The sequence below is a fragment of the Prionailurus bengalensis genome, chromosome A1 (assembly GCF_016509475.1).
Source record: "Prionailurus bengalensis isolate Pbe53 chromosome A1, Fcat_Pben_1.1_paternal_pri, whole genome shotgun sequence".
Classification (NCBI taxonomy): Eukaryota; Metazoa; Chordata; class Mammalia; order Carnivora; family Felidae; genus Prionailurus; species Prionailurus bengalensis.
Genome location: NC_057343.1, coordinates 9,471,952 through 9,487,926, shown reverse-complemented (window position 1 = coordinate 9,487,926; position 15,975 = coordinate 9,471,952). Strand labels below are relative to the sequence as shown.

Sequence of the window (15,975 nt, the reverse complement as noted above, 5' to 3'; positions counted from 1 at the left end):
CTGTTTTGAGACTGTTGTAAATAATGCTGCTGTCAACATTCATGTTCAATTCTTTGTGTGGACATGTTTTCATTTCTTTTGGATAAATACCTACCAGTGAAATAACTGGGTCATGTGGTACTATATGTGTAACTATAGACAACGGGTTGGATTTTCTTAAGCGGTGGTCCTCTGGTTGTTTTTAAGAGATTATGTTTATCTTTTTGTTTTCAGCAGTTTTACTATGATGTACCTCTGTGGAGTTTTCCTTTTATTTATCCTATATGTATGTTGGACTTTGATATTGTTTCATAGGTCACTGGGACTCTCTTACATTTTTTTTCAGTCTTATTCAGATGGATAATTTCTGTTCATTTATATTCATGATCATTGACACTTTCTTCTGCCATTGCCTAATCTGCTTTCAATCTTGTCCAGTGAATTTTTCATTTCAGATATATTTTGTAAATCTTGCATTTCCATTTGGTTATTTTTTATAGTCTCCATTATTTTGCTGGGATTCCTCATCTCTTCATCCATTTTGTCCATCTTTTCCTTTAATTCTTTGAGATTTTCCTTTCAAAAGGTGGAACTTCCTTCCCTCCCTTTGAAAATGGTTTGGATTGGGGCGCCTGGGTGGCGCAGTCGGTTAAGCGTCCGACTTCAGCCAGGTCACGATCTCGCGGTCCGGGAGTTCGAGCCCCGCGTCGGGCTCTGGGCTGATGGCTCAGAGCCTGGAGCCTGTTTCCGATTCTGTGTCTCCCTCTCTCTCTGCCCCTCCCCCGTTCATGCTCTGTCTCTCTCTGTCCCAAAAATAAATTAAAAATGTTGAAAAAAAATTAAAAAAAAAAATGGTTTGGATTTAGTGATTTGTTTCTAAGGAATAGAATATGGCAGAATGATGCTATCTATATATGACTTCCAAGGCCAGATCATAAAAAGGACAGTTTCTGCCTGGCTCTCCCTCTTTCAGATTATATGCTTTTGGGGAGGTCAGCTGCCACACCATGAATTCAAAGAGCCTGTGGAGAAGCCCATGTGAGAAGGGACTAACATGTCCCACCAAGAGCCAACACCAGCTTTTCTGTTATGTGAGTTAGCTGCCTTTGGATGACTGTTGGCCTGGCCTGTACCTTGACTGAAATTTCGTGAGAGGCCCTGTATTAGTCAGGGTCTCTAGAGAAACAGAACCAATAGAACATGTGTATAAAGAGACAGATTTATTTTAATGAACTAGCTCATGGAGTTACAGAGACTGTCAAGTTTAAAATCTTCAGGGTAGGCTGGCAGGCTGGAGACTCAGGGTAGAGTTGATGTCACAATTAAAGTCTGAAGGCCCTTTCTGGGCACAATTCCCTCTTGCTCTGGGCAGGTCTGGCTTTTGTTCTGTTCAGGCCTTCAACTGATTAGATGCGGCCCATCTGCATTATGGAGGGCAGTCTGCTTGACTGAATCCACTGATTTAAATACTAACATCATACAAAAACATCTTTACAGGAACATCTAGAATAATGTTTGACAAAATATCTGACACAGTGGGCCAGCCAAGTTCACATAAAATTAGCCATCATAGGCCCTAAGCTAGAGCTTTCTAGCTAAGCTTCTCCCAAATTCCTGATGCACAGAACCTATGAAGGTAATAAATGGTTACTTTAGGCCACCATGCTTTAGTGTAACTTTTTTATTCAGAAATAGATAATTGGGGGACACCTAGTGGCTCAGTCGGTTGAGCTTCCAACTCTGGCTCAGGTCATGATCTCTCAGTTCATGAATTCAAGCCCCGCGTTGGGCTCTGTGCTGGCAGCTCGGAGCCTGGAGCCTGCTTCCGATTCTGTGTCTCCCTCTCTCTCTGCCCCTCCTCCACTCGTACTCTGTGTGTCTCTCTCTCTCTCAAAAAATAAACATTAAAAAATATTGTAAAAATAAGGAAATAGATCATTGATATACTACTTTATAGTTTTTGTCAGCTAATTCTTATATGTGGAACACAGTTTGTATTGACTGCTTTTTAATTTTCTTGACCGTGGGTCACCTTTTCTGTTTCTTCACATGCTCAGTAATTTTTATTGTATATTTTACACTGTGGAGAGTCTGGATCATGTTGTTTTTCTTTGAAGGGTACTGAATTTTATTCCAGCAGGCACTCAAATTTTTGGCAGAACTTAAGAAAAAGCCAATTTACAGTCACTTGCTGTCTCTTGGCTAATGCATGAAAAAAGTTGCCTCTTCTCTTTTGTTTTATATTTGTTTACCATAAAAAGACGAGTCTGGTACCAGTTTCTTCCTGATGATCAGAAGTGCAAGCCTCACCTATGACTTTTGGAACTTAATTTTTATAACATCTTCCTTACTCACTTTTGTGACTAGATCTCCAAGCTCTATGGTGTAATTAATTGGCTCACCGATTCCATCTCGCATTGTCTTTCCTGCCTGCTACTATGTATATACCATTAATTCTAATAATCTTGTTACTTAAAAAGAAAAATGTTCTTTTTCTTAAAACATGCTTAAATTACTAGTTGAATTTACAATAATCAGAAACTTATTTAAAGCACTAATGGAAGTGGTTCAATTTAGAACCTGGAAGCTGTTCTGGAATATTACACCTCCCAGAATCAGCTCCTGAGTGCCTGGCTCGCTCTCATGTTAGCCGCATGAAATTTTGAAATTTGAGTGGTTTGTTACAGTTTCTGATTTACTGTTTCTTTACTTTCTCTTTGTTCCTCTTTTTACTCTTCCTTGTTTTCTAAAACAAATCTCTCTATGCTATCTAGTATATCTGTATGAAATGAGTTTCAACTTTACTACTGTATACACTGATTATAAATAAGAAATTAATGCTAATGGGGGAAAATAAAAGTTTTACTACTTGAACTGACACCATTTAAACTTTTGTACTTTGAACTTTAATTTACCATGATAGGGAGGAAAAAATGTAACTAGAAAAATAGTTGCTGGTAGCAATTTTATAAACTGCTAAGGAGAACTTAGGTGTTGGGGAGAAACACATACTTTATGATACAAAGGTAGGAACTTAGCTTTCCTTGAAATATTGGAGAAGAAAATAGATTTGGCTGACTGAAGGGTTTTCTTCTAAACTTGTTTTCCCTTATGCAAACGTTACATCCATTATAGGTAATCACTTTTGAGTGCTTCTGTCTGCTCATTACTAGTCTGAAGGTCTGTACCTGTGACCACAGAACTTGAGAAATCGCTTTCTCCCAAAGTGCATCCAAACAGATCATCGTAATTAGAACTCCACTCTTTTTCTTTCATCTGTATTAATTCAGTAGGTGTTTATGTAGCGCTTTGCTATTAGAAAGACATTTATTGGGTTCTGTGGGAATATAAAGATAAGTAATGGACAGGCCTCATCCTTAGAGAACTCACTTTGTAGTTGGAAAGTAGGCATACACTTAACCTAACTGCAGGGAAAACAGTGTAACGTGTGGTGCCATTGTTCTCCGTGGTACTTTTCCTTTTCTTTTTAAAGTTTATGTTTAAATTCCAGTTGGTTAATATAGAGTGTAATATTAGTTTCAGGTGTACAACACGGTGATTCATCACTTCCATACAACATCCGGTGCTCGTCTCAAGTGCCCTCCTTAATCCCCATCACCTATTTAACCCATCCCCCGCTCTGGTCCATGGTACTTCGGAGTGGAGAATGAGGACTGATAAATTCTGACTGAGGTGCTTTGGGGAGACTTCATGGAGGAAGTTGCATTTTCACTCATTTCCAAAGAGAAAAACAGAAAGAAAAAAAAAAAGAGAGAGAGAGAAAAACAGAAACGAAGGTGTGGTTGCTTGAAAACGAATAGATAGATAGCTCTTGTGGCTGAAGCATCTGGTAGGCTAGAAGGGCCTGGAATAGACAAAACAGCAACATGTGGAAAGATCTGAAAGAATGATGTATTCATCTAGGGTAAAATTAACGGGAAGAAGAGATTGTATGAAAGTAAAAGGGAGTTGGAGGACATTTTATGAACACAAGCAACCTATGAAAGTAAAGTTTTAGTTGGAAAAGGCGAAAAGTAACACAATGAGACCGGATAATACCCAAGCCACCCGGAGGCCCCGGCTGCAGCTGTCTTGCTGGAGCACTTTCGTGTTGCCTCTGGTCGTTCCCTTGGCCCAGGCTGCTTCGGGCGCGGTGGCTTCAAGACAGTCCGATTTCATGCGTGGTGGCCGTGGCTCCAGACGTTCCGCTAGGGGCGTCGCCTTTTATAACCTAGCCTCACCGGTCATACAGTGTCCCTTCTCCTGTACCCTGGGTTGAAGCATTTACAAGCCCACCCATTTTCACGAGGTGGGAATTAGACTACCTCTGGGTGGGAGAGCGTCAAGACCGCACCGCAGAAGCGCGTGTGGGATGAGAGAGACTCTCGCAGCCATCCTGGGGAAGTACGACCTGCCGTAGTTAACAAAAGGCAAAACAGCAGGCCCAGGGGGAGCTTGGCCTTACACAAGTCTCTCCCTTCACTTTATGCATCTAAGTTATGGCAGCGACCGCCTGATCAGCTTAATGAACTCCCTTTTTCAGCCCCTTTCATTTAATTATATTTTGCTTTTAGAATAACCTCCCTAAATCATTAAAGCACCATAGAGTCTCTTAGAGCGGAGTCTAATTTTCCATCGCATCAGGGTCAGAGTTCTTTGTTTATTGTGCGTGTGTGCGTGTGCGTGTGTGTTTACCATAAGTTCTTATCTGTCTTATTTATATCTGTCTTATTTATATTTATTTATTTATTTATTTATTTATTTATTTATTATTTATTTATTATCTTATTTATATCTGTCTGTTTGTGTTTCTCAGTCCTCTTTTGTACTTTTCTACTTACCATCCTCCCTCCCCGCCTCTGGTAAATATATGTGCTTCTTTCTACTTCCATGTCATTATTTATGGTACTCCCATTTCCAGATTTTCTCCCTTTTCCACTCTATTTAAATTTTATTGGGGCACCTGGCTGGCTCAGTCAGTACAGCATACGACTCTTGATCTCAGGGTTGTACGTTCAAGCCCCACATTGGCTGTAGAGATTACTTACATAAAACTTAAAAAAAAATGATTGGTTTTTCAAAGTTGGCATTAAAGCATACTCATTCTGTGAAGGCTTCTTTTGGCCTGGCCGGGCTCCCTTGTGTAGACTTCACTTCCCTGGGTTATCTGTCTCCCAGATGTTCCTTAATAGAAGGGATCTGGGTTTTCTCTGTCTCCCTCTAATCTTGTTTGTCGATTGACTGATGGTGGTGGTGGGTGGGTGCGGGGGCAATGAACAGTTTTTTGAGTGCTGACTGTGGGCCAGGCTTTACATCTATCAACCCATTTCCCCCTCACAACAGTCTTATGTGGTAGATTCTGTTCTTATCTTTATTTGACATGTGAGGAAACTGAGGCACCGAGAGGTTAAGTATCCTATCCAGTGAGGCAGAGCAGGGCAGTGAACCCAGGCGGTCTGGCCCCAGAGTGTGCACTCGTGTTCTTCTGCACTGGACCTCCAAGTGTGCTCAGGGAAGTTGTTATCACAAGAAGTGTATGATCCTTTTAACAATGTCTATTTAAATTTAGAATGTATATTAACTTGGTTATGTAGTGTTGGTGGTTCTTGACTATTAACCTATTAATTACTTGTTAAATCTTTTCACAAGGTTATTAAATATCATTCATACAGTTTTATAGAGCTGATAAATCCTACTTGGAACCTTCTAACAAACCACTGATACAAGCAGAATTAGAAGTCACTTTCCCCAAATTATAGTTACGAGGGAAAAGGATGCTTCCAACTACGGCTTCAGTACTGGCTTATGCTCCAGAGTTCATTTAAGGTGACTGTCTGGAGCTTTCTTTCTATGGGATAATACAGTATATTAAACTTGGCTTTTGAGTTCTTAGGGCAGGCTGCAGTTAAACATTCTGATTTCCAAATACAATGAATTCTAGTATCAGGACCAAAAGAGCAAAGTGATCTTTGTTCACTAACATTCACACTAACACGTTGTGTGTGGAGCACTGTGAAGTCACACTTACGTTAAGTTTGGAGTTCTTATGGAGGCATCGGGAGCACCGCCACTTTGTGTAGCAGCAGACCTGGGAGCTTCCTGCCCCTCCCTATTTTCCCCACCCCCCTCTGGCTGACCACCTGAGTACAGGACTTCTTTGGCCCCATACCTCAAGTGATGGGCCGGCTGGCTGGGGATGGACAAAGATAAGGAGCCTCCTTACTTCCAAGTTAAGGAATTCTGGAGGTAAAGATTGCCTGGTCACACTCTTTTTTTCTGGCAATCCCAGATAATGCGTGCTTGGTTCTCTTTCCACTGTGGCTGCTCTTTGCGTTGCTTTGCTCTTGTCTTACTTTGTGTGAGTGAGAAATAGAACTCACAATGGAAGCGTATTAAAATTTAGTTCAATCTATCCAATAATTGGCAAATGGGCAGATAACTACCTCTGTAGCTCAAGAAATAGAACGTTATCAGACTTCAGAAGCCCCCAGTATGTTCTTTCCCTAGCGCAGCTCCCTTCTTGCCCCCTACTGGTAATCACTGTTATTCCTTTTATGGAAATACTTTGTTTTTTTCTTATCATTTTCTCGCCTAATAATATATCCCAACGTTTAACCTTTTTTTTTTTTTTTTTTTTTAAACTTAAATGGAATCACACTGATTGTGTTCCTCTGTAGTTTGCTTCTTTGGCTCCAGTACATTTTTAAGATTCATCCATATTACGATTTCTAGATGCTGTTCATTTTTGTTGCGTATCGCATTCCATTGTATCAGTCAGCAAGGTATGCCACAACAAAGTACCACGGACGGGGTGGCTTAAACAGAAATTTATTTTCTCAGGCTACAAGTCCAAGGTCAAGCAAGGTGTTATTTCATTCTGGAGCCTCTTTCCTTGGCCTGTAGGTGGCCATTTTCTTCCAGTGTCTTCAGGTGGTCTTCCTCCATGTGTGCACGTGCGTGTGTGGGTTGTTTCCTAATTTCCTCTTCTTATAAAGATACCAGTCAGACTGGATTAGGGCCCACCCATATGACCTCGTTTTTTACTTTAATTACCTCTTTAAAGGCCCTATCTCCAAATACAGTCACATTCTGAAGTATTGAAGGTCAGGGCTTCAACATAATACTTTAGTAGGAGGGACACAATTCGGCCTGTGATATCCATTGTGTGATTGTACCACGATTATCCATCATATTATTTGGTGGACATTTTGGTTCTTTCCAGTTTTAGGCAATTATGAACAGCGCTGCTATGAATATTTTTATACTTGTATCATGGTGAAAACGTCTAAGCTTCCTTAGGTTAAGAGGCCGCATTCCATCCTTGCAGCGAATTGCGGGTCAGGCTACATAGCTGGAACAATAGTCGATAAATCCTATCTGTCTTCCCAAGTGGTTGTTGCACTTTAGACTTCTACCCGCAAGGTGTGAGAGTTCCTATGGCTTCCCATTTTTCCAAAACCTAGTATTTTCCAAAACCTCGGCCTTTTTCGTTTATACCAGCCTCTTGGTGTGCAGTGCTATCTCACTGTGGTTTCATTTTTATTCTCTTCATTATTAAATACAGTAAAGCCTTGGTTTATGGGCATAATTCGTTCTGGAAACCTGCTTGTAATCCAAAGCACTTGTATATCAAAGCGAATTTCCAGAACCATTGGCTCAGTTGTGATCCTGTGACATTTGGTGTCACGTACTGCTCGTTTTGCAAGACGTCGCTCGTTTATCAAGTCCAAATTTATTAGAAATGTTTGCTCGTCTTGCGGAACGCTCACAGAACAAGTTACTTACATTCCAAGGTTTTACTGTAATTTGAATATATTTTCCTTTATTTATCAGCCACTTGGGTTTTGTTGTTATATATCTGTTCAAGTCTTTTGCCCATTTTTCTTAATTAGGTGGTCTGATCTTTTTTTAGTTTTTGTAGGAGTTCTTTAAATATTCTGGATATAAGAACTTTGTTACTTATATACATTGTAAATATCTTCTCAAACTCTGTAGCTTGTGTGTTTTCACTCTATTTAGAGAGTCTTTTGATGAATTAGAGTTCTTAATTTTAATGTGGTCAGTTTATCAATCTTTTCCTTTATGATCAACTTTCTGAATATATATATATATATGAATATTCTTAAGACATATATATAAGAATATTCTTATATATTCTTAAGAATATTCACTCTGAAGTCATTAAGATATTTCCTGTTTTATCTTTTAAGATGCTCATAATTTTTGCATTTTATGTTTAGGGTAGTAATATATCTGGCACTGATTTTTATGTATGGTACGAGGTAGGACCCAATTTCATCTCACCCCCCCCCCCCCCCCCCCCCCCCCCCCCCCCCCCCCCCCCCCCCCCCCCCCCGCCCCCCCCCCCCCACCCCCCCCACACCCCCCCCCCCCCCCCCCCCCCCCCTCCCCCCCACCACCCCACCACCACCCCCCCCCCCCCCCCCCCCCCCCCCCCCCCCCCCCCCCCAGTAAATAGCAGTTCTGGGATCCTTTCTCCCACTGCTGGAACCACCTGTGTCATAAATCAGGTATCCGTAGTGTATGCTTTGATCTACTTCTAGGCTCCCTATTCTGTATCATTGATCTATTTACCTGAGTCCTAATGCTTTGTAATAAGTCTTAAATTCTGATAGAGCAGTTCCTCCCATCTTACTGTTTTTCCAGACTGTCTTAGTTGTTCTTGTTTCTTTCCATTGCCATAAACATTTCAGTATCTGACTGTTCAGATCCACAAACAAAATTGTTGTGGTCTTTACTGGAATGCAAAAGCATTTTTATATGCTGTATGATCATTTGGAGGAATTGTCAATGTCATGAAATACAAAACAAACATTGGGGAACTGCTTTAGATTAAAGAAGACTAAAGAGATAAGCGAGAAGACGAAAGAGATAACTAAATACAACGTGTGATGGTTTTTAAGAAAGTTATAAAGTCCTGGGGAAAATGGGGACATTTTAATCTGGATTGTCTATTAGATGATTCTGATGTACCAATGTTAAATTTCCTGGCAAGTGTGATAGTTGAATGGATACCTTTGTTCTTAGGATGTACATGCTGAAGAATTTAAGATGAAGTGTGATTGCCTACAGCTAGCTCCCAATTCAGAAAGCAGTGGGGAGGAGGAGAAGGGAGTGATAATGGCAAAATGTTGACAATTGATGAGTCTAGATGGAAGATAAATGGGTGTTCATTGATTTGTTTTTAAACTGTAGATTTAAAATAAATCTAAACTTTTCAAAAGAAAAGTTGGAGAAAATTAAATTTAATTTGATATATCAGGAAATAGTAGAAAGCCAGATCCAACCTAAGTTTGCATTCTCTTAGTGTGCTGTATTAAATAGCGAATTCGCCACTAAAACTGATGGTAAAAAAAGCGAGCATGATTGGTTATTTAAATAATTCTGTACTTCATTAGAGCTTACACAATACACATTCCCATCGTACTGGAACATTAGATGTCTGTGGGCAAGCTCTCCAAGTAAAAATACATTAATATGTTTTTTGCGACGATTGCCGATTTCCTCTATCATAGGAAATCTTTTCTATATCACACTAAAAGGTGAGCAAAGTGATTCACAGGAGTTAGTCCACGTAGTCTATAGTTTTATAAAACTAGGCCAAATGTTGTTTTACTAAAAGAATGTCTGGTACTTGAATATTAATGTTGACTATTAATGATTTTATTTTTAATAAGGATTTTATTTTTCATGAGGGATCACAGACCCTTTGTTTTCTTTCTTTTTTTTTTTTTTTTTTTTTTATTTTTGAGACAGAGAGAGACAGAGCATGAACGAGGGAGGGGCAGAGAGAGAGGGAGACACAGAATCGGAAGCAGGCTCCAGGCTCCGAGCTGTCAGCCCAGAGCCCGACGTGGGGCTCGAACTCACTGAATGCGAGATCGTGACCTGAGCTGAAGTCGGACGCTTAACCGACTGCGCCACCCAGGCGCCCCAGACCCTTTGTTTTCAAATCTGCATTTCACAATCTTCTTCACAACTTCTTGAATATATGTGTTTATATCTTAAGAATATTTACTCTGAAGTCATTGTATTTCCTATATTTCACAATCTGTATTCAAAACTCTGAGTTTTGTTTCAATTTTTAGTTATTGAGCCAAGGCACATAGGAAGTTAAACAATTCTGAGTCAGGCAATGAGTTGGTGATACTAGGTGAACTCAAGTTATCGACTCCTTTTTGCATTAGTCTCTTTCTTTTCCCAAATGTTGATATGCGATTTCTCATCAAAATGACTTGTAAAGTAAAACATCTAACAGTAACAACCAAAAAATCTTTTAACAGCAAAAGGAAGAACTGAGCTTCTGAAGATCAATCTTCGTGAGGTTGAACTGGATCCTGACATTCAGCTGGAAGATATAGCAGAAAAGATTGAGGGCTATTCTGGTGCTGATATAACGAATGTTTGCAGGTATTTTTTTTTTTTAATAGTCTGTGACTTTTAGATATCAGGTATAGATTTGACATGAGGACTGGTCTTAAAGTCAGTGTAGTTATTAAAACCTTTGACGTGAAAGCAGCAGTCCATTTCCTTGAAATGGTTTCTCATTTGTCTTCTTTTTTCTTTCTTTTTTTTTTTTTTTTACATAGCTTCATTGGTCATTGTCAGATGAATAAATATATAACAATATGGTCACCTTTTCTGTCTTTGGTTTTTAAGAAATTTTACTTGGTAATAATGATTTTGACAAGCTAAGGTCAGTTTAGCCCTAAATTGGAGCCTTGCTGCGTCAACATAAAATAATATTTCGTTTTGGTTAGTAGTATTTTACCACATGCAGAAGAGCAAGCAAATTTGATCAATTTAAGCTGGGAAATATATAATATATACTTATATATTTAGTAACATCATAATTTAGTGACATCATAATTTGTAGATAATTCACATCACTCAATCCTTTTAAGCTGGGAAATACATACTTATGTTATATAAGTATATATTACATATTTCCCTTTCAATTTAGTGACATAATAATTTATAGACAATTTACATCACTCAAAGAAGAGGATTTTCCTTTATTTGGGGGGGGGAGGGGAGAGTGCAAGTGGGGGAGGAGCAGAGCGGGAGACAGAGGATCAGAAAGGGGGTCCGTGCCGACAGGCTGACAGCAAGCAAGCCCGATGTGGGGCACGAACCCACGGACCGTGAGATCGTGACGGGAGCCGAAGCCAGACACTCAATCCACTGAGCTACCCAGGCGCCCTAACAGGATTTTCTTTTAGTTGTCACCTTCTTAACTGTACTGAAATTGACATCAGTAGCCTTTCTTTAAAACTATAACATCTGTTGTTTCTCACTCTGTATACTAGTATTTTTCATGTGCGTCTAAGTTTAGCGGCACATAATCTCACAGTAGTTTCTAGTATCACTATAATAAAATATATAAAATTTTGCAGTTTTGGTTGGGTTGGCTTCCTATTAGCTTTTTTGTGAGCATTATCTGCCTCTTCTAAACCTTGATAATAATTTACAGTTGATCAGAGTGGAGCTGAAAATAAGATCTGGAAGAGCTAGATTTTATCCCTTGAGTAGCCCAGCAATGCTCCATGTGGAGAATTCCACATCCACTATATGTAGATACATTCATGTTCCAAAGAAGGAGTTTCCTGGCTTTACCTCCTCTAATTAGGTTATAGACAAACTGGTGTAAGATTTGAATTATGTTAACCTTAGCCACGTGTTCATTTTCAAGTATGCAATTCAGTAGTTCACAATTCACTTCTGTTTCCTCACTTTCTTGGCTGTCTTTGAAGAGCAAGTGAGGAAAAGGAAATTTGGTACTAGCTGAGCCTAAGCTAGACTTTTTGGATTCATTAATAGTACATTTTTTGTTTAAGTCATTTACATCCTGTTTTAACCTTTCTTGTACCCTCAGATAGCTCTAAAATGGGAAATTCTGAGCAGCATCGTAAAAACATAGAAAATGATCTTTTGAATATTTGGTGTTAACTTTCTTACAGTTGAAAGTGTTTAAAACATTTACATCAGTATGTATTCACTGATTTTGTATGTTTTTAGGGATGCCTCTTTAATGGCAATGAGACGGCGAATCAATGGCTTAGGTCCAGAAGAGATCCGTGCACTTTCTAAAGAGGAACTTCAGATGCCTGTTACCAAAGGAGACTTTGAATTGGCTCTTAAGAAAATTGCTAAGTCTGTCTCTGCTGCAGACTTGGAGAAGTATGAAAAATGGATGGTTGAATTTGGATCTGCTTGAATTTCTGTCAGCTCTTTCATTTCTGGTATTTTTACTTATAAAATGTGAAGAAATTCCCTGCAGTTTTTTTTAAAAACAGGTTTAAAACTTCTCATTGGAGAGATTTTTCCCTTACAGGAAAAAAAAACAAAAAACAAAAACCCAAACACCGAGAGTATAACCGTAGTTGAGAAATGAGAAGAGCTTACATAGAGAGCCTGGTAGTCTCCACCACCTGGCTTTGCACTGGTATCCACATGTGCACATGTGAATAGTGCACATCCAAACCAAGGTGTCGGGGAGGCCGAAGGAAGCGCTCCGCGTGCTCTTGTAGAAAGTTGTTTACAAAAGGTTTAGAGGGACCTCTTTTTCTCACGTGCGTCTGTTGGGTTTTTTTTGCTTTGTTTTCCTCTATTCTTTGCTCTGAACACGAGGGACCTAGATACGTTGACTTGTAACAGCGACACTGCGTTTGTGTCAAATTCCTCGTTCGTTGTTAAAAACGAGAGTTTGGAATTAAATAATGAACTCGTTAGTTAAACCTTTAGAATTCAACTCTTACTGTTGCCGTCTATCATATGGTTGAATTTTAACCCTTCCTCCCCCCACCATTTCTTCTGTTAGCCATCTCATCATTTCTTCAGCTTTACATATCCTCATGCCTCGTGGTCTTTGAGATGTTTTGTCAGGTGGTGTCTCTGGGCTTCAGTATTTCTTGCTGGTACTTAACATTTCACGTTGGAAGGATGGGAAGAATGTAGTGATTGGATCAGATCCATTTCTTCATTCTAGACTTCTGGGTTTGTTTTCGCTTTTCTTTCAATACATTCAAATAGATAAGACCTTTACTTTCCTCAGCTCTAGCAATGTTTGATTTTTGCTGAACTTGACTTTCATATACTAAATAAATACGTGGGTGTTCGAAACAAGTCCACTCTTTTGTGGCTAATGCAAAACAAAACAAAAATCGTTATAATTATCCAGATAGCTTGTTTAACACAATAACATTGTACATAATGAATGATGTTCATTTGAAAATGTTAGAATTATTCCTTGTCTAGGTTGAGAACTTGTACACCACAGTGTACATTAGGATAAGATTAGGATAGAAATCTGACATGCACATGTCACGATCAAAAGAGGCCAGAAAGTAGATGTGTCTAATCACAAGTAAAATATCCTGGTGTTAGTTGTTTTAAATTACATTTATCCCATTTTGGTTGGGCATCCTATGCTTTAATGGTGATGCTTTTTAAAATTTGTATTTGATGAGATCTTGAATTCTCAATTTTGGAGAGCAGCCACTGGTTTAAAACTAAAAATAATAGAACTTTTTAGATACGTAACAAAAAAAACCCTCTTAGTATCTTGCTTTAAGAGATTTTTTCCCCCTACTAAGAATTGCATAATTTTCAGATAACTTAAGTCTGATTCTAAACTCCAGTATTTTATAGAATGCTATAAATTACCCCCTGCTTCCCTGAGGTATAGATTATAAGAGTTAAAATCATAAGGCGTCGTAATTTTATTTTAACTCTTTTTTATTTAATTCATTTAAAAAATTGAAATAAGTTTTCTTTTATTCATGACCTTTTAAAATAAAGAAATAAATGATCACACTAAGATAATCTTGCAAACAGTTGCCATCTAGTAACATATTTTTTCCCCCTGAAGTCCTAGGGGCAGTCGTTAAAACATTTGTGTTTTGATTGCTAAAACTTCTATTTTGGTTGACTAGTTAGACCCTTTTCCTAGGTTTTGTGTTATTCGTGTTGGTATGTATTTCTTCTTCTTTTTAAAATTCTTCACGGATAATAGCATGGTGATCGTGATTTTTAAAAAACTATCAGTTAAGTAGTATTTGGACACTCAAGCTTCCTGGAAGCTTATCTGCTTTGTTGAGAGTCAGCTGTGCTTTTTTATTTCCCTCATTTCTCATTTTGCTCTGTCAGTGGATGGCAAATGCTTTGTATTTCTTTTTTCTTTTTTTTTTTTTAATGTTCATTGTTTATCTTTGCGAGAGAGTGAGTGGGAGAGGGGCGGATAGACCGGGGGTGGTGGGGGGTGGGGGGCGGAGGACCTGAAGCGGGCTCTGGGCTGCCAGCCGAGAGCCCAATGCGGGGCTTGAACTCATGAATCGTGAGATCATGGCCTGAGCCGAAGTTGGACGCTCAACTGACTGAGCCACCCAGGCGCCCCAATGCTTTGTATTTCTTAAACCCCTTAAAGGATCCCAAGGAGCTTCCCCAGGTCTTCTATCCGGCCTTTACTGTACATCGTATGTCCACTGTCTTTATTGCAAGACAGGGTGTTGCCTTACCCAGAATGAGAAAATTGTTGTCTTTTGCTTTTTTTCTGTGTCGCATTATCAAATGAGAAGGATGTGGTTCCTTTACTTCATCTGAAAACGTGAGTGCTTTGGGCTCTGCAACAAAGTGATGTTAGGACTGAGTTTTGTGCAATTCTGTCTTGCACATACCTGATCAGATAGTCCCTTTGCTCAGCCACCTTGCACTGGTTGCTTACTGTGTACAAGACCCTTGGAGGGGGAGCTCTGTGGCTTACAGAGTTGGGCCAAGTTGTCGTGCAGTACTGACTCTGGGCCCTTTGTATAATTACACCGTGTGGCTTCTGGCTCCAACTAATGAGATGAGTCCACATCATAAAAGGAGAGGCGCAGTAATCTGTCTGTGCTTTGGAAAGATAATATTTACAGGTGTTTCTCTTTTTCCTTTAAATGTTTCAAAATAAGAAATTTGTTTGAACAAGGTCACTATTATAGATCTGGCTATTTTCATGAATCATTTCCTAAAGTTCATGTTTACGGTAAACACGTACCCGTGTAATTGTGTATGCACGTTCCGTGTTTATTGTGAACATTTTGCTCTCACAATCACTTTATTTTTTAAAGGAAATTTGTGTTGATGAAATGCGCCAGATAAATGGCTTTTAACTGTAGGCTGAAACCTTCTAGAAATCGAAGCAGGAAAATAGACGGTATCACAGACTTTTATCTTCTAGTCAGTAGCGGTGTAGAAATTCTAGAATGATCAAAAACACGCTTTGGGCTTGGACTTCTATCTTCTGAACTACCAAGACAGCTTGGAACAGGAAACATGTGGTCTAGCTGCATAATTATGGGCTTCAGTTGAGCCCCTGAGATTACAGTTTTTATGATGCGATATTTGACTGTCAAAGTATAGGCTGAACCCACTAATTACTCAAAAAGGGGGCGAGCAAATATCTGGTGAATCTCCGATGAACAAACATACAACCACGTCAAGAATAAAATGTGCGTTAGCAGCCCAGATTTATAATGTGACTGTCACTCTGCCACTTGGCTAATGTACCTGACTCCTCTGAACACAAAGTTATTGATATTCTGTAGGTTTTGCACAGCTTGAGTTGCTGTTAACCCTTGCCTTGGAGGTTTCTTATATGTACACTCTTGAATCTATGATGGGAATTGTAAAACAGGAGCCCGTTGGCATAATTATGTGTCACTCTCCCCCACTCTGACTGCAGCTAGAGTGAAGGGCTTAGGCAGGTATTTTCACCTTGTGTGGGCTTTGGCTTCTTAAGTGTTAATCTTGATTATTGCATCTTTTTTGTGTAATAGTAGGGCCCCACTCTTTCTTTCATCATAAGTGATAAATCACCTTAGCTTGTATCCTGTGTGACAGGCATAAAATGTTAAGGATATTTTCTGGCCTTTTCCGAGAAAGGGCCACATTAAGTTGCGTGAAACAGTAGTAATTATTCTTTTAACATTTTTTTTG

At 39.3% G+C, this 15,975-nt stretch overlaps 1 protein-coding gene across 4 annotated transcripts in view; it reads left to right on the top strand.

Moving 5' to 3' along the window:
• KATNAL1 (katanin catalytic subunit A1 like 1) overlaps nucleotides 1-15,975 on the top strand; it is a 102,491-nt gene that overhangs the window by 73,578 nt on the left and 12,938 nt on the right. For 3 of the 4 annotated variants that reach the window (XM_043576080.1, XM_043576089.1, XM_043576093.1), the window contains exons 10-11: nucleotides 10,284-10,410; nucleotides 12,019-13,833. In XM_043576080.1, the coding sequence (XP_043432015.1) occupies nucleotides 10,284-10,410; nucleotides 12,019-12,217 (326 nt within the window). In that variant the 3' untranslated portion in view covers nucleotides 12,218-13,833. Of the gene's footprint in view, nucleotides 1-10,283; nucleotides 10,411-12,018; nucleotides 13,834-15,975 lie in introns of those variants that run through there. The other variant, XM_043576100.1, reaches the window with a different exon arrangement.